General features: G+C 59.6%; 1 protein-coding gene across 1 annotated transcript; it reads right to left on the bottom strand.

Moving 5' to 3' along the window:
- Positions 1 to 1,765: 1,765 nt before the first annotated feature.
- NCLIV_047560 (hypothetical protein) lies at positions 1,766 to 16,617 on the bottom strand (the record flags this gene model as incomplete). The annotated part of the gene is made up of 12 exons (XM_003884307.1): positions 1,766 to 2,075; positions 2,807 to 2,967; positions 3,451 to 3,580; positions 4,135 to 4,305; positions 4,870 to 5,060; positions 5,697 to 6,905; positions 7,640 to 8,140; positions 8,577 to 11,506; positions 11,885 to 12,137; positions 12,326 to 12,745; positions 13,237 to 13,879; positions 14,309 to 16,617. The coding sequence occupies 12 exons, from the start codon at positions 16,615 to 16,617 to the stop codon at positions 1,766 to 1,768; spliced, it is 9,228 nt and encodes a 3,075-aa protein (XP_003884356.1).
- Between the last annotated feature and the right edge of the window lie 1,505 nt (positions 16,618 to 18,122).

The raw sequence follows: 18,122 nt of genomic DNA, 5'->3' as shown, positions 1-18,122 counted from the left end.
GTATGAATTACAGACGCAAGCATGTTCTTTGTTTCCACGTTTGGCATCTCGTTTCACATGACAAGACGCTAGACCGAATCCCTGACCCACAAATGGATCCCCTGTGAGGTTATAGTGACGTGTGGGGCTACACTCGAGTCTTCCGACTTCTTCGGACGGTCACTACTAAGGAACACGCAGCTGTGTGAGGCACGTGCGTCTCGTACAATCTTTCATAATGCAGGGGTAAACGTGTCTCCTTGCTTGTGGTGGCTGGGACATTCGAGGGAGAGAGATACAAACGCCAGGATTCGTTCCGAAGCTGCACAAGCATGTTAGCTTGGAAATATAGTATTGTCTTCTCTCACCGAAATGCCAGCCGTCCAAAGAGTGGACGGCGACGCCAACCGAAGAATGGGAAGTCCTACTATCTCACCAACGATAAGTCTAACAGTTTCCGCCTGCGACAATGTTAACGTTGCTCACGACCTATGCGCCCTCATGTAGTAAGCTCCTTCAGCAAAAACCGACGTCGGCACTGTCCACACATTCCGCGTGTGCGAGCAGATGCATGAACCGGGTAGGTGCCATGTCATTTACTCGTGCCTCTAAAGTTTTTCCCTCTGGCGAAAACCACATTGCACGCACAGATGGTGCCGTGTGCTTAGTAATCCAGGAGAAATGTGTGCCGGAATCAAATCATTAGTTGCTCAAAAGGTTGAAGTTGTTCACCAAGCGATTGATCAGATAACTGTAGCAGCCATCGCTGCCGACAGGACGCTTGCCACCACCCAAGGCGGAGAGCCCCTTAGTGTCAAGCAGATTGAAGCAGAAGCAGAACAGGACTTACGTTTACTCCATTTACTCTCGAACGTCTGCCGGATTAACCGTGTGCTGCTGCCAGATCAAACCTCTGATGGCCAGCTCTGCGCATGCGAGTCTCACGGCACGGTGAATCCGCCACCTAAGCATTCGACAGATGGAACTGTGGGATAGCTTGGTCAGTACTTCATCACTATTTTTCTGAGGGGCGAATCGCTGGTTTGACGCCTGTGGGTTCTGTAGTGTCAGAAATTCAATGGTGCCACACACTATCATGAATTGGAGGAGTTGGAAACCTAAAAGACAGTCGCGGAATTTGAATGGTGTACTCGTCTTCACTACAGGGTGTTGTCGACCTAGAACAGTCCTCAGGTTGCTGATGGACAATCGGTGTGGACTACTTCAGTGCACTATTCGAACAGAACGCTTCAATTCGTCGTTGAGAGCCACCGCCTACCAGCTCCCATACTGACTAGGTCTAGATTCGGTTGAACAGACAAATCGCTTCGGGGGAGGGGCGAATATTGCTTCTGGGCCATGCGTAGAAACTACTGGGCATGGCGCTCCCGCACTTTTCACTTTCAAGATTGCGGCGGGCAGAACGCTGACCAAGAGCTCAACCCCACCCGCCACTTGACTGTGTGCGCAGCGCTGTCTCTCTTTACGTCAATATTCGCCAACACTCCGTGAATCCGCGTTTGCATCTCAACTGCACCTCGCCGTTCGCCAGGTGGTAAATCTCCCCTATTCACTGTTACGTGACTTTGATTATTTGATAGTCCCGTGCAGTAACTCGTATTTAAGACTACCGGCTACAACATTCAACGCGCATAACACACATGTGGGCGCTGCGAAGAAGGTGCTTCTTCATGCCCGACTTGCCAGATGCGATGCTTTCCGACGCTAGCCAAGCACGAAACAGCAGGGTCACCAGGCCAAGCCCCGCCGCTCCCGAACGAGAAACTCAGGATTCTTGCCGGATTTTGTTTTCGACGCTCTGAACGAATTGCCGAGCCTTGGCACGCACTCGAGCTTGCGTTTCGGCAGTGCCATGCTGTTTCTCGAAGCCGAGCCATCGGGTAAAGAAGAATTTCATCTTGCGCAACTTGAGCTGAAGTGATGTCGTCCGCTCAAACAGAACTCGGATCGACTGCAGATTGGCTGGGACACACCGGGGAGGCGTGTGAGCTGCGATGTGCGCATCTACATACTGCGACCAAATGTCGGTCCTCTTCGGATGTTCCGCAAGCAGCTTCTCGAAGTACGTTTGGCCTCTGAGAGGACATCACAAGAGACGCGCAGGGACACCCTCAAGGAGTTCACAAACTACAGCCCTTGCGTACATCATCAGCTGATCAGTATATATCTCGTCAATTCCACGTATCAGATGATGCTCCTGTTGGACGCACGCCAACCCCCTTTATCGACCGGGTGCTCGACGCCAGCTGCCTCCCAGAAGACCTCTCTAAACGTAGCACAGTAAGGAACCCCCGCGGACGTCTTTTCGCTGCTTATACAATCCCCATGGATCAGCATCCAGCACCCACCCTATAGCCTCCGAGTAGCGCCCATTTGACGATTCGTGAACTGTAGTTACGCAGAAAAAGCTCCATCGCAAAGTTGGAGCGAACGGTTTGATATACTCGACTGCCATCTTTTGAGGTTACTCCGGAAAGAACAACAGGCACTATGCTATTTGCCAAGCCACAGGACGCACAAAACGATGCACTGCCCCGTGGCCGATTCAAGCCTCGGTATATCAGATGAATGCGTAAACGTGGTATTCAGTTATTCCAGAATTTGCGAGGCGGGATCAGTGGTACTTTGAGACCATACTAACGGAGAGAAGGGAAGTGTGCTTCAAAGAAAACGGGATGGTTAGCCGGGAGGAGCCCCAGCACCAAGGCAACAGAAAGGGAGGACATGCGCAAGGTGTGGTCTGCCCAGGATGATAGATTCGCCGACTACGAAAGCGTTCCAGTGATGTTATCTCTGCCTCTCTTACCGTTCTTTACTTCCGTGCTTATACTCCAGTCGAGCACAGGTGGCGACAAATTCGATGTGCTTCCTCCTGGGCAGGCGGAAGAGAGCCTGGAGCATGAGGTCGCGGGCGGCGCTTGCCGCATCTAGTGCCGTGTACAGCAAGGTGAGATGGCGAACCCACATCTACAGATCACAGGGAGACAGCAAAAGAAGAGGGGGTCACGTGCAGCCCAAAGCGGCGCGGCTGCTCACCCAAAGCCGTCGTGACGATTGGACATGACACGCAGCTGAAACGCAGCTGTCGTGACACCAGGAGGAAGCAGGCGACAGACGCCTCCGTCATCCCCATCGGATCGACAATGGCCCCTACTGCCTTATCGAATCTCAAAAACAGCTGGCGCGAGAGAACACAGCACGAGCACTCTCTCCTGGCACGAAAGCAGACTAGGAAGCGTCCCCGAATACTGTCCACCAAACACTCCTGAGGCCACACCGGCAATCGCTCGTGAAAAGCCACGTGCAGGATTTTACCCCCTGCTACGTTGGCCTCCAAAAGCAAGGTAAATTTAGAGCTCTCCGTGCCATGCGGGAATCTCCTAGCCATTCGTCGCATGCGCCACTTTGCACCGCACGCCTTGCGAGACGGCAACGGTCAGTCTAGCGTACCTTCTGTGATTCTGGGAACTTCTCACAACATTTCTCGCACATCTGGCGGGCCTTATCCAGCTGGCGTGCCTTTTCGTAGATGAAGGTCATCTGATAGTGAATCTTCTTGCTGTCGTTGTACTGGACGGCCCTGCAAACAGCATTGCGCCTTGAAACACTCGGAGTCACCGTCGAATTCGGAGCAAGTAGAACCCCCCACCGCCCCCCCCTGTCTCGAGTGATGCGTGATGAAACGAGCCTCCAACGCTGCACAAAATCTGCAGAGGCTTTTACAGACCGTCGCGCGTCCCACTCGCTATGTCTTCACCCCACCGCCACTGCGAGAGCCTGTCTGACTTCCCCCAGTGAACACTGACGTCCCAGTAGATCCACGTCGCGTTCCGCGGTGGAAATAGCTGGTTCGACCAGGGAAAAACACACACGTCACAAAGGACACGAAAGGTAGGATTCCTCCTGGAATGAAAGGAGCCACTTAGCAACACGATCCACAGGTGACCAAATGCACGGTATATCCCCACCCCGGTGTGCCTTCCTTAAACGTCAGACTTCGCGCATGTGGTCCGATTGCGCACCTTGCTCTGGACACAGGGCGCGGATGATTCCGAAAGCCTACCGAATACCCAGTTTCAAAAACGCATGCAGCTGAGGACACAGAAAACCTGGTCCTCTCCTGTTTGGTCGTACCTCTTAAAAATCTCGTCGACGCGGTCCCCGTACACGCATTCAAGATTGAGATACGCAATCCAGACGCTCGAACGTTCCTGTTCCTCTCGATAGTTGATATGTTGGATGGCCCGCTCAGCAACCTGCCGGGCCATCTGCAGTTCGTTCAGCTTCAAGTAGTACGCCATGTAGCTGCACAATGACAGGTGCGAAGTTCACAGGGACGACGAGGACGTGTCGAGGAATGGAGCTGCCAGAAGACACCTGGAACGCCCGAAGGACCGATCGAGCGAACAGGCAGCATGCAGGACGCCGCGCAACACACAAAATCCACACCGGAGAGCCCTGAGGAAGCCACTGGGAAAGTTCTGACAGCGCCAACGCTTGCCAGTCAGCTTTCGGCACCCGAAAAGGCGCCATGACATGCAGAGATGGACGCGCAGACAGCTCTCGAGGGAAGGAACGTTCGGAGGCTGTTGACGGTCACCATCTCCCTTCGAGCTGGGCAGGACGTCGTCGCACGCGCGCTCAAGACGTCTACCATCGGTTCCCCTGTAGGGGACGAACACGTGAAATACCGCAAGCACTATACCGCAAGCACTAGGGGGAGCGCGCGTAGACGCGGGCCGTGTTCGATTCCAGAAGGGCCGCCGGTGGGGTGACGCCTGACCGGGAAGGAGGCCCGCGGCAAACGCGACACCATAAACGTGGACACGCGTGGGTGCCCTAGCGGCTTCTCCTGACACATGCGTTGACTTCATTGCCTGTCGTCTGCGGCTCTCTGCATGCGCCGAGTCGCCAGAGATCTCCACTTGCCTGATCCAAACGGCTGCCGAGTTGCCGTTCACCAGGACCAGACGCTCAAAGTCTTCGGGGCTGCGCGGATCCTCCATCCAGGACCGTCCGGCGTTGTCTTCCAGGCGGCGAGTTTCTTCCTCCTGTCGTCTCTGTGTATGCCAGAGCGAAACGCAACCCCAACAAGGACTCTTCGTTTTTCCTCCGGTCCGGCGGCTCGCCGCCACGCCAAACAGCAAACGGATCGCTTTCGACTTGATTAAAAAGGCATCAAAGTGTCGACGGCCACATGCCGTCATATCGTCCTTCGCCTGTCGCACCGGCACATCCTGTGGACTGCGGCGACGCTTTTCAGAAAAACCGAACACGTCGGCACTCCGTGGAAAATGGAGATTACGTGCCCCGGCGAGTCACCACAAGAGACAAACAAGCAAAAGTGAGGGCCTGCATGAGGCCGGAGCCGACACACCAGGAAACTATCAGCCCTATTGCGTCTCGCTCCCTCTTTTTGTCTGCATGTACGTATGTACGTATGTATGTACGTATGTATGTACATATGTATCTACGTAAGTAAGTAAGTATGTATGTATGTATGTATGTATGTACGTATGTACGTAAGTATGTATGTATGTATGTATGTATGTATGTACGTATGTATGTATGTATGTATGTATGTATGTATGTACGTATGAATGTATGCCGCTTCCGTCGCCGGTCACTATCCACTTCGCCACGTTTCACACAGGTACAGAGAGCGATCAACGGGTCAGTGCATGGGTACCCCCTACCGCTTCTTCTTCATGCCGACGACGTGCCGCCTTGGATTTTTTCTCGTCGTCCTCGTCCGCATCGTTCAAGTCGGGTTGCGTTGTGTCGAGTTCTCCCTCGGAGTCCGACATGAGGACGTCGCTCTCCCCGTTAGCTCCTCCCTCGTTCGCGGAAGGCCCCGTCTCACTCCATCCCCATGAGTGTGCGCTGGCAGAGATGCCCGCGCTCCAGGAGCCGCCTGCTTCTTCACCTTCGTCGGCGGAGGAGTCGCCGCCGTCCACGGCTCCCGGGCTCTCGTCTTCGCTCCCTTCCTGCTTGCCGGCTTCCCGGTGCTTTTTCTTCCGGCCCTCATCCTCAAAGTCCACCTCCATCGCTTGACGGTTCTTGCGCGTCGCATGGGGCCTGTCCAGGCCGGTCATGTCTTCGTCACTTGATTCCTCGCCGGCCAAAGCGAGGAGATCTTCTTCCTCGCTGGCGCCTTCTTCCGAGTCGAAAACTTCGGCGTCGAGGCTGATCCAAGCTTTCCCCTGCGCCCGGTCGATTTTCGTCACGCGGCCTCGCACGAGGTCGCCTTTTTGCAGCCGCTGCAGCCGCGCGCGCTTCTCTTGCCAGTCGTTCCCGCCCATCTCGCTGACGTGGCAAAGAACGTCTAATGAGATCCGGTCCTGGTCCCCATCTTCGCCGTCTTCCAGTCGAACGAAAACGCCGAACGTCTCGAGCCCCCGGACGCGGCCGTCAATCACGTCTCCAACGTTCAGCTTCTCCAGCAGCCTGTTCGCAGTCCTCTTCGCTTCCGAGTCCGCGCGCGCGGTCAGGTTCTCAAACCCTGGGCGTGCCTTCTCGTCCTTTTGGTGAGCCTTTGCACTTTCGCCCGTCTCGCCAGTGCCGTCGGCCCCTTCGCCATCGGTTCGCTTCTTCACGCTGCTCGGCCGGAGAGAGCCCTCGATGCGTCGGGTCTCTGGATCCAAGGCGACGATACGGATGTTCTGCACAAGCCGCCCCACTGGGAAGAGGGCCTTCGCCTCGTCGCCAGTTACCAGGCGTGAAGCCACCACTCCGGCGGGAGACTCCGCGGCCTCTGTCCCCCTGGTTTTCGCGGGCGTCGTCGCGCCGGCGTTCTCCGAAAGGAGCTTCTGCAACTTGATGCGAAGCGTCAGGCTGCGACTCACCGCGACAAAAACACCCGCCTGGCCTGACGAGACGACGAGACCCGACACCTCTTGCCCCACCTGAAAGACAGACGGGCAGGGGCCACCACAGCAGAGGGATCGAGAGTCGCTCGGGACTATCTGCGGTCTCGCTTGCCCAGGAAACCTACCAAAAAGAGCTGGAGAGAAAGGTGACGCCTCCAGACGCGCGTGAGCGAGAGACACAGCCACAGTGCCCGAAACAAGGACAGGTACGCACACAGGCACATCCCGTCCTCCTCACGCTCTCCACCAGGCGTAGTACCACTGGTGAGACACGACGGTGTACACGAAAGGCAAAATGCCAGTAGACCCGAGACCTCCATCTAACCAGATGACGGGTTTCCGATCTCACAGGTGTGAATAGCTATCGATGTCCAATCGTCTGAAGATATGCATGGTTATGCCCACATACAAACAGAGACCAAAGGCGTACAACCGCGTGGATTGTCGGGCATGCTTGTCGCCAACTGCCTCTTCATTTCGAAACCAAAAACGCTGCACATGGGTGACTCGAACCACCGCACACGACTCGTTTTACCCATGAAAACTGTCTGTTCCTGTGCCTCACAGCTTACACATTATCACCGAGGAAGCCGGACACGGTGGTCAGACTGCCGCATCTGTCGGTTCTAAGCCGATGTTTATGCACGGCGCATGCAGGCTCGCACGGACACTGTTTCGCCACACGCGGGGCGGAGCTTTTCCTTTTGTGCGTCTGTCGACGAGTTGGATCCAGCTCTGAGGAATCGAAACCTTCCTGAGGCACGGCCTACCTCCAGGTTCTCGAATCGCAAGGCGTCGCTCCGCAGGTCGCCGCTCCGCAAGGCGTCGCTCCGCAACCCTTCCTTGGCTTCCACTTGGCTGAGGCGGAGCGAAGCCTCGAGAGGCAGCCCGCTTCTGCTCGCGGTCTTGTCCGTTCGGCCGTTCTCGCCTCGCTGGGCAATCGGCAAAATCTTCACTTTCACTGCTTGCCCGACTTTGAGGTCGAGGCGCTTGACGGGGTCTGAGACCCAGTCGTCGAGCACTTCGGCCACGTGCACCGCTGCGAGGATCGGCAACTGGACGAGTTCGTGAGTGTCTGTCGAGCCGCCGGATGTGCGGAGCGAAGGCCGAGTCGCCTCGCCATCGCGAGGAGACAACGCGACACTCGAGAGCTGCACGGCGACGGCGAAAGGAGCCGAGAGAAAGTGGTGAACGACGCCCCAGCAGACCGCGTTGGGTGGGAAGCGCCAGGCGGACCAGGCGGAGAGAGCGGCCGGCAGCGAAGTGAAGACCTGGGAAAACAGAAAGTTGGGCACATACACCGAGATAAATTCGGGCTCGTGTAGGGGAGAAGTGCGATTCCAGTTCCGTTGTTGTGAGCAGCGCCATCCACAGGGTGGCATGGAATCAGGCACACGAACGCAAGCGACACGTGAAGCACCCGGCTCAGGCGACCACAGAGGCGATCCAGACGCCGTGTCGGTTCAGGCGTGCCGGCCCCTCGTCCATGGCGCAACTGGGAATCGCCCCAAATCCGAAAAACCCACTTGGGGTCTAAAAGAGTCGACGCTCGCATGCCTGAAGATCGCTACACAGAATCGCGCGTGGCTCGAGTCTCACACAGAACTAGATGACTGTCCCCTCTCGAGCTTTGACGCAGCGTGGGACTCAGGGTCTCCTCAACGCAGCGCCGTCCGTGAAACGCGGAGACACTGCTTTCGAACTGACCTCTCTCAGCGGCCGAGGCACTGGTGCACATGATAGTTTCGAATGGCTTCTCTTGTCCCCGCCTTCTGCCTGCGTGACGACCGCGTAGGTTCGCAGTAGGGTCCGGCCTGAGCCTTTGCGTTCGCCGGGGCCTCCACTCTCGGTCTCGTCCCCGTTTTCGTTGTTCTTCTTGGCAGCAAATTTGCCGAGAGCTTCTTCGAAAACGGCTCGCGTGCACGCAACGACGGGCAGAGGCATGACACTCAATACCTCGCCGACTTTGTACTGCTTCTGGGGCGCCTCTTGCGCGGCGCCTCGGACGGTGTCGCCCCACTCAATTCGCCCTCGTTCCTCGCCGCCCGCAAAGCCGCCCATCCTCACTTCGCTGGACGCCGCGGCGCATCGTGCCAGTTTCCGCTTCTTGCTCGGAGCGGCCGAGTCCCCGTCGCCTGGGGCCGGCAGCGCGGCCTCCCGGACCCCACAGTGGATTTTTAGGCCCCGTGGCCCCACGTGTTCGACAACGGCCCAGCGCGGGTCTTCGGCCTCTATCTCTGCGCGACTCCGTTTCCCCTCGTTCTCGCTCCGGCGCCTTTTCAGGGCGTCGTCAGCCGCGTCAAGCGCCCGGGCCGACGGCTGCGGGACGAGCTCGACATCCGCAGTCCACTCGTTCTTGCGAGTCGCAGATGCCGCCTGCGGCTCGTCTCCACTATCTGAGTCCTCAGCGTCGGCAGCCTGTTCCTGCCGCTTCTCTCGCCTCACCTGCTTCGCTTCGGCCGGCGCGCCCTCATCTCTGTGGAGGCGCAGCACTCGGACGTCGACGATCGATCCCGGGTGAAGGTGTTTGAAGGGCGTTATGCATGCGCCCAGGGCCGGCGTCATGGGGGAGCCCGCCACCGCATTGGCTGCGTGCAGCCGAATCAGCAGCGCCTTCTTTGGCTTTTTCAGCCGCGCCAGAGCCACCGTCGGTCCGACGGCGGTCACGCGGCACCGCAGGAGCTTCCCCACCGTCACGTCCTTCTCCACATCTTCGACGCTCGACAGCGCCTGGCCCCGCAGGCCCCGACCCGCGTCGGAGCCTGCCCCGGGTCCGTCCCATGGGTGCGCGAAGCTGCTCGGACTCTCCCCGCGCAGAACCTTCTGAAGCTGATCCCGCACAAACCGGTTCTTGCTTCGCGTCCCTCGCTTCTGCTGCGCCTCAATCAGCGCCTGCTGGTGCCGCTCCCAACAACAGTCGGCCAGGAGGACACCGGAGCTGGGGTGCCGAGCCAGGAAGCGCGACAGAGACACTGAGGCAGCCGTCGCGTGCGCTGCCTGAGCCGAAGCGGCGGAAGGGCCGGGCGTGTCGAAGGCTGCAGACGACAGCTGGCAAGGCTGCAAAGTGTTGTTTCGGCACGAGAGCGTAAAGAGGAAGAGCGGCAGATTCACCGTCAGAGAGCCCTTGGACGCTGCCGGCGCAGGCGAACTCGAGATCGTGAGCGTGAGGGCGAAATCTGCCACCAGCACGGCGTACGCCGCATTCTCGACCTGGACCTCGGCGGAACTCGGCGGACTCGCCACGCAGAGCTCGTGAATGCGGGCCAACACCCGCGGAGGCAAAAGCTGCCTGGGCAGTTCCCAGGCGCGCGGTTCGGAAGGCGGCTCGAGGTCAGCCTCGCCAGACGACCGGCTGCGTTTCTGCTTCTTGCTGGACTGCTTCGCGTGTGAGGCGGCGGACAGAAGCGAGGTGGGAAGCGGCTCCGTGATGACGCTCTCGGAATGGGCGTCGCCGCCGGGAAGTCCCTTCTTCTTGCTCTCGCCCTTCGCACCGGACGCTCGTTGCGCGTTGGGACCGTCTCTGTCGCCCGTCTTTGGCTTCGACTCGGTTGAGTCCGTCGTCCTCGCAAGGCCCGAGCCGTGAAGGGCAAAGTGTGCATACATCCGGCCGTCGGCGGCGGCTTGCAGGAGCGCGTTTCGAACCTTCTCGAGGGGCTCGATCAGGCGCCGGCGGCACGAGAGGTCGATGATGCCTGTCACCCAGTCGACGTCGAGAGTCACAAAGGTCATCTTGAGGCCTTGCCCCGTCTTGGAGATCTGCGCCGCTTGCCGCTGACTCAATGAGTCCATGGTTTCGCCCTCGGGAAGTTGGTGTTCCAGCACAACGCCTGTCGCTGCCGGCGCCGCGGCCTTTGCGACCTCATCTGCACTGTCGCCGTCTCCCGCCGCTCTTCGCGCTTCCTCTCCGCAGGTTGAAGCACGCGAAACTGGCGACTCGAGCGCAACCAGGAGACAGTTCGGGAGAACCTGCGTCACACGCCCCTCGACGAGCTGGCCGACGTGGAACGCGTTCATCCCCCACGAGGCAGTCTCTGCTCCGTGGCTTGGCTTTCCACGACTTTCGCCCCCCGGGGCGCGCCCGAGCTGGGCGGCCAACTCGCGCTGGTCGAGAAGGGACGAAAGCATGTCGATGCCGAGTGTCCCCCGAGCCCGTTTGGTCTCCGCCTCGCCCGACGCTTCCTGTCTCTGCAGGACGCTGAGCCGTCGCGGGCGGATGTCGACGACAAACTGCAGGGGTTTCCCCTTGCATTGGCGGTCCTCAGCCTCGCCACTGGTCGCCCCTCCGGTTTTCGAGGCGCGACGCGCCGGTTCCTGGGCACCCTCGGCCTTCCCTGCTGCGAGCGCAGGAGCCTGAGTCCCCGCCTCGGCTTTCTCGTGGACGGAGACAACGCATGCACGAACCGTCATGCCTTCCCTGTACAGTCTGTGGAGATGCGCGTCGCCCTCGACGAAGGAGTCCGAGATGTAACTGTGGGGGACGAGTCCAGTGAGTTGCCATGCCCCGAAACTGACAAGCAAGCCGAAACCGCCCACGCGACGCACGTACCCAAACAAAACGCGAGGCTGCCCAGACTTCGCGCCGGCCATCACCGCCAAGCTGCTCGACCCCGTCACAAACGAGCCGTCCGAAGCGCTCTCTGAGACAAAAGGAGACCCGAGAGACACCAGAGTCCCAAGAAAGGCAGACGCGACGCCTCGCGCACGCCAATCCTCAAACACACGCCCGTAGAGGCAAACGCGAATGCAGTATCAATACACGCGTCGAACTCTCCACAGGCAGGTGTATTTACAGCGAGGCACGTGGACAGGGGCAGATTTTGTCAGAGCTAGGCAGACGTATCCAGCTGGCGACATGTGCAAAAGTATTTCATCCGAGAGCCGTGTTGATATATTAGACACTTCATGCTGTATATATATAAATCTCGAAGCGTCCACGTATAGAGAGAGGGTTTTGCCTCTGTTCAACTTTGCAAAGAGCGTCGCTCCAAAGGCGAGTAACCGAGGCGTTGTCTTACTTCTGAGAGACGGTTTGCATGAGAGCAAGCAGACGTCGCGAACGACGCGTTCCGTCGAAGTTTGGTCTTCGTCCTTTTGCTCTAGTTCGCGGGCGAGGAGTTTGGCCACTTGCGCCACGCGAGAATCTTCGAGTCCATCTGCGCGGCTGAGTCCCTCGGTCGCGTCCTCTCGCCACAGCTGCACGGGTGCACCAGGTCGAACCGCAGCCGCTGGAGAGAGGACGACGGCGTCGAAGGGGAGGTTCGAGCCGACCTGGGAAGAAAGATCCGAAAAACACTCGCGGAGCAGTCTGTTTCTGTATGACGCAGAGGCGAGGAGAGAAGGCCCAGAGGAGAGCGCCCTGCGCAGAGGTGCCGATGCCGCGCTCCGGTTCTCGGGCCAGCTGGATTCTCCCTGCTTCTCCGACGCCACTTTGCCCTCGTTTCGACGACTGCGCTTACCTTCATAAGGGAGCAGAGTTCTTCTGCAAGGCGGACTTCGTCGCTGAGATGCAATTTCGGCACGAAAGCGAGAACCGGCGGCGACCCGCTTCCGTCCTCGGGATTCCCGCCAGTCTGTTTCTTCCCATTCTTCTCGCCCTTGGCCTTCTTCTCGGCCTTCTGCCCTCGCGGCTCGTCTGTCTCGGCCGCCCCGTCGCTCCCTGCGGAAGACCGGAGAGCGACGAAGACGCCTTCTTCTGTGATGGCGAGAATGTATGCATTGCGGCGTAGAACAGCGAAACCCGTTTTCAGCGAGGAGAGGTGAGAGAGCGGCCTTCCGCGATCTGCTCCGGATTTCGACGCAGCATCCCCCGTCAAGCCTCCAAGGTCGAGAGAGACACGAAAGGATCGCCGCATGCAGTTGATCGACAGGATCCGAACCTGCAAAGAGACGAGCAGAAAGAAAAAGAGGGCTTTCAAGATACGCAAGATGCCGTGGACCTCAAGACACGCCCACGCGATCCCCACGTGTCTGTTCCTTCTGTCCACACCGATCTGCCTTTGGTCCTGACCATCACCACCGTATGCTCATCACCACCGCCCAAGACGTATACATCTATTCGTATATGCGCGTGTAGAGATGGACTTGTAAGTAGGAAGGCACGCCGCACCTTGGCGTCGGCAGTGAAGCGAAACCGAGCACCAACTCCCGCATGCGACTGTCGAGAAGACAAACGTTAGAGTCCGTGCAGTGGCAGCCATAACATCTCCAGCGTCTTTGTCCACCTCTTCGCCCGTAACACTTTGTCGAATCTCCTTCACGAGCCCCTCGCCCTTTCCTGGAGTTAGGCATCAATCATGTTGTCTCCGTCTTCACCCGCCGTCTCCGCTTCCCTCCACTGGCCTCCTCGCTCCGTGCGATGTCTGCTCACCTTCATCAGCGCTCCGACAGTCAGACTGCGCCCTTCTTGAACGGCGCGCGCAACCTGGTCTTTCGTCAGCTGAGCCTTCAGACCGCCGAGGAACACGAGGGAGACGAAGGGCAGTTCGTGCCGGTCTCGGCCTTTGTTTGGCGCTCCGCCGGCTCTCGCAGCCTTGACTTCCCCAATATAAGCCGTCACGATCGCCCCCTCGACGAGGCTCCCCGCTGGCGCGCAGACGAGACTGTCTCCCGGAGCCCCGCCTTCGAGCGGGTCGTGCGGCAAGTCGCAGGCGCAGGTCAGCTCCTTTGTGAGGAAAGAGAGAGGCCTCTCGGCCTGTTGGAGCAAGCTCTTCTTCGCGGTGAGAAACAGCCGAACTCTGCCGCCGCCCCCAGACACCATCACGCCGGAGCCGTGGCGCCGCGCGAGAGAGTAGGCAGCCGCGGCTCCAGGGTGGGGCAGCGGCGCGGAGGGGAAAAAGTAGAAAAAATTCTTGTTCATGGGACCGTCCAGCGCGCTGCAACTCGCGCAGCAAACCCTGGAGATCACGCGGAGCTTCAACGTCGCGCCGATACTCACAAACGCAGGCATCGTGGACAACGGGACATCCGAGAGTTGGTAGAGCGGAACAAATGCTGAGAGGTGCGGCGAAAGGCTGCAGACAAACCGCATCGAGACACCGCATTTTGCAGAAGCCGGAGAAAATGTGACCCCGGGCACGAACAGTCGCTTTTTTTTCTCTCTGTTGCGACCCCTCGCCCTGAGGTCCTTGCCTCGGCCCCGCCCACAACAACCGCCGCAAGTCTTGCATTTCTCGCTCCTCTCGCCCTCCCTCTGTTCACCCGCGCCTACCGCTGTCCCCTCAGTCTCCCACGGGGCCCCCTCTGTGTTTTTTGCCAGCCCGCCCTGCTTCAAATCCGCAGCCTTCCCCTCTGCATTTAGCTGGCGCCTCGCTTCTTCCTCAGTTATTTTGCCTTGGTCATCGCTTCAGTTTCGCCTTCAGCTTCCCTCTGATTTCCGCTTTGAGTTTTCTGTGTGTTTCCTCGGGAGGTTCCCCCTTCTCGGCGACAGCGGCTGTGCCCACCTGACGACGACGCCGTCTCGCCCGTCTGCCTTTTGCTTCCGCTCAGCGTCGCGTTCTCCGCGGCCAAAGAGGATTTTGGTAACCGATCCCAAGACGAAGTCTCCGGCCTCGAGGTCAAAAGGCGTGAGCAGTTTGTCTTTCAAAACTGCCGACGCATTCCCCGCCACGATCTCGCCCAGAAACCGGTCGACGAAGAGCACGCGGCATTCGGCCCCAGGCCCGAGCAGCCCGCCCGGCGTCAGGAGCGCCGCCGCCCCGTTCCCGTCTTTTCCCTTTTTTCTCCACGCCGCATTTGCGTGAGTCCCGAAGCGCGCAGGGATCCGCACGAGCACCAGCCGCGCGTCTACCGCGGCGGCTGAGGCAGCGCCTGTTGAGCCTTCGCAGGCCTCTCCCTTGGCAGCCTCCTCCGTGTGCGGCTGCGAACCCGGCGCGGACACAGCGAGCAAGGCGCGAAGGTCACCTGCCTGCGAGAGGGGGGTTTGGACGACGCACGACGCGCCTCGGAGGAAAGCGCCAGGGCGCGAGAGCGCCAGCGACGCGTCGCTTGGCCGCCAGGCGACGAGGTGGGGCAGGAGACAGATGTAGACTCGGCGGACGTCGGGAAGAGCTGCGACGACGCGTCCGACAACAATCCGTCCCTGGAGAGCGTCTACATGGGCCTCGTAGCGCTGGAGGATCGCCTCGAGGTCCTCCGACGTCGTGGCCGCAGAGGACGACGCGCTTGAGGCCTCAGAGACAGGCGCGTCCTTGGCGTTGGGACGTTTCACACCCTTCTTGTCTAGAGAGGACGCCTGCGGCGCAGGCAACTCCAGAGGGTTGCCGAGATGTGCCTGGAGGACCACGCCGGGAAGGCCGTTCAGGCACGTAACTGTGAGGGCGCGTACTTCTTCTGCGAGTCTGAGTTCTCGGTCTCCCTCGGCACTCGCGCCGCGGCGCTTCCTCTCACGCTTCTCCTGCTTGCCGTGCCGTCGCGCCTCCGCAGTCGTCAGGTCGCGCTGTCTGACGAGCTGCGCGACTTTCGCCTGCACAAGAAGACCGGGTTTCACGGCTGTCCAGTCCAGTGACGCCTTCAGAGGCAGCGGCGCGTCGCGGGTCTCAGCCTTCCGACCCTCGGCTGCAGCTTCACCCCGCTTTTTCTCCAGGATCGCCTCCTTCGTCTCCCGTTCCTTGCGGCTGCCTGCAGTCGGCGCCCCGTCTGCTTCGCTCGCGGACACCATTTCTGCCTCGCCGTCGCCAGGCAGCGAGCAAATGACCACCTTCGCGGGCTGGTTCACTTTGTCCACTCGGACGGAGACGACCGAGTGGAGAGGGAGCCTCTCGCCCGCCGGGGGAGACTGCGGGGGAAACCGCAGAAACCCGGAAAGCTCGTGGACGCCGAAAGACAGCATGTAGCCGTGCTCCTCGACTGCGGCGATCGAAGCAGGCACAACCATGGAGGGTGCGAGAGCGTCGAGCGAGAGGCCCGCGTTGAAGAGGGAAGGTCGCAGCGAGAGCAGCAAGACGCTGGAGCTCTGCGGGGAGCGGCGGTGCGCGTCACCCTCGCCCTCGACGTTCCGGCCTTCGCGGCCGCCGCCTAGAACGACAGTCTGGACAATTTGCCCGACAAAGTGACTTCGAGTCAGCGGGAGCATGTTCGGGTGGCCTCCCGCCGCCTTCGATCCCCGGCCTCGCGCGGCGTTCGCCTCCCACGTCGCGTCACCCTCGAAATCCTCCGCCTCGGACACAGCACGCCCGTAGCTAGCTGACGCGCCAGGAGTGCTGCCGGGCGTCGCCTCCTGAGCCTGCGTGCGCGGGACGTACCCCATCATGCCGTAGGGCAGATGCACAATCAATTCGTTGGCGTGGATCTCTGCGACGACTCCGAGGAGCAGCGAACCGGGGGACACGTCCCCCGCCTCGACAGGACGCACCAGCCGCTCAAGGTGCTCGCCACTCTGAGGTGAACATACACCCGAATCCGGGTCGGCGCGCAACCCGCGGTCCTTCTGCGCCGAGCTGAGTTTCTCGCGCCTCCGCACCTCGCCCGCTAGCGCTGCGGGAGAGAACGCCGACGGCGTCGCAGGAAATGAAGACGAAAACGGCGCATACTGCGCAGATGAACTGGCCGGGCCTCGCGAGGCGGATGCGGCGCGCGCAGGCTGCTGGCCTTTGCCGGGTCGAGACGTCGACGAAGCGGATCGCGAAGTTTGAGAAGACGCGCCGGAGTTCGAGGAAGACAAATGCCGGGGAGCTGCGCGCGGAAAGTCCGCCTCCTCCGGAAGCACAGAGGTGAGAGAGAGGCCCGACCGACCCCGGTGAGTCTGCGCCATGGAGCCGCGGAGGCAAGACCGAAAGCACGGAAACGGGAAACCCTGAGAAGCGCCGAGAGACGGGCGGCGGGAAAAGGAACCTCCAGAAAGGAGACGAGACTGTCAGGCACTGGTCTGCGTGCGTTTTCTTCCTTCGTCTTACGCACAAAGCTAGCGAACCGCGAAAAAAAGAGACAGCGTTTTCGCTACGGGCACAGGGACAGAAGCGCGACAGAACGCAAGGTGTCCCGCGCAAGAAACCGACAAAAAATGGAAGAAAATGGGAGACTGGCGAGAGGAACAAGACGAGGCGACTGCGCATGCAGTCTGTCGAGCAGCCGGCGAGCCGACTCGTGGGACGTGCAAGGGAGGGGGCTGGGAGCGCTAGGACGAAGTTGCAGCGGGTCGCCGCAAGACGGTGAAGAGCGAGAAAGCACAAGCAGTGCCGGGGAAAGAGAGACAAAGAAGACGGAAAGACGCAGGAAGAATGTGAACACCAAAACTAGACCCTTTCGCGACAACGAGTCTCCCACGAGACTCTCCGTGTGGGGCACTGACAATCGAGAGAGGCAGCGCGACACGAGAAATCGTAAAAGAGTGAGAACCAGATCTCCCGCTCACGTCCGGGCCGTTCTGCACGAAGTATACTAGCGGAGAAGAAGCGCGACAAGGTGGGCAGAGCGAGGAAACAGAACGGAAACGAATAGATTTGGCACGGGCTGTCCCAAGTCCCTGTTGACCCAGAAAAGCGGCTCTGTTCGCATTTGCGCGTGCATGCACAACGCGTATAGACAGATAGCGAAACGCGGCGCGAGACCTCGCGACATTTCGCCCGAACGTTTCTGCGGAAAGACGCCGCAGGCTTTGGGCTTCTCTCTTCGTTGTGGGTTGCGAGTTTCCACTCAAACCCGCAGTTTTTCAGACAAGTCCGCCTCCCTTTCCACTGCTGAGTCAACTGCGTCAAGACTTCCCTCTCGAGACTCGCCGTTGTCGGCCGGGCGTACAGTGCACACTGGCGCGGCGCGCAAAGACGCTCGCGACAATACCGCTTCGTTTCCGGTCGTTTTTTCCGAAACGTCTTGTCATACGATTTGGCTCCGCTGCTCATCATGATGACGAAGACAGACCTGTGAGGCGAACGGGGACAAGTCGACAGTCCTGTTCTGTCCGCCGCTCGCGACACTGCGACGAAGGGACACACGCCAAGGGCGTGGAGTTCCTCGCAGCGCGCACTTGTGAGGAGCAAAGACGGAGAGAAACAGTTTTCTCGGCGGCGCGACTGTCAGCACTTGAAAAAGACACATCCGGAGAAAGCAGCAAAGGAGGAAGGAGTTGCAACGCGCCTCGCGCTCGTACACCGCTGTGCCTATGCGCCGTCACACGCAAACCAGTCTGAGGAGAATGTGAAACAAAATCTCGCAGCGCTGTGCAACTTTCATTTTCTTCTGTGAGAACGAAAACGCAAACAAAATGCCGAGGAGGCCGGGAGGGGGACTCCTCCCTTTCAACTCTCTGAGGGATTCCTC

The sequence above is a fragment of the Neospora caninum genome, chromosome X, assembly GCF_000208865.1.
Source record: "Neospora caninum Liverpool complete genome, chromosome X".
Taxonomy (NCBI): Eukaryota; Apicomplexa; class Conoidasida; order Eucoccidiorida; family Sarcocystidae; genus Neospora; species Neospora caninum.
This window is presented reverse-complemented; position numbering and strand designations above follow the sequence as displayed.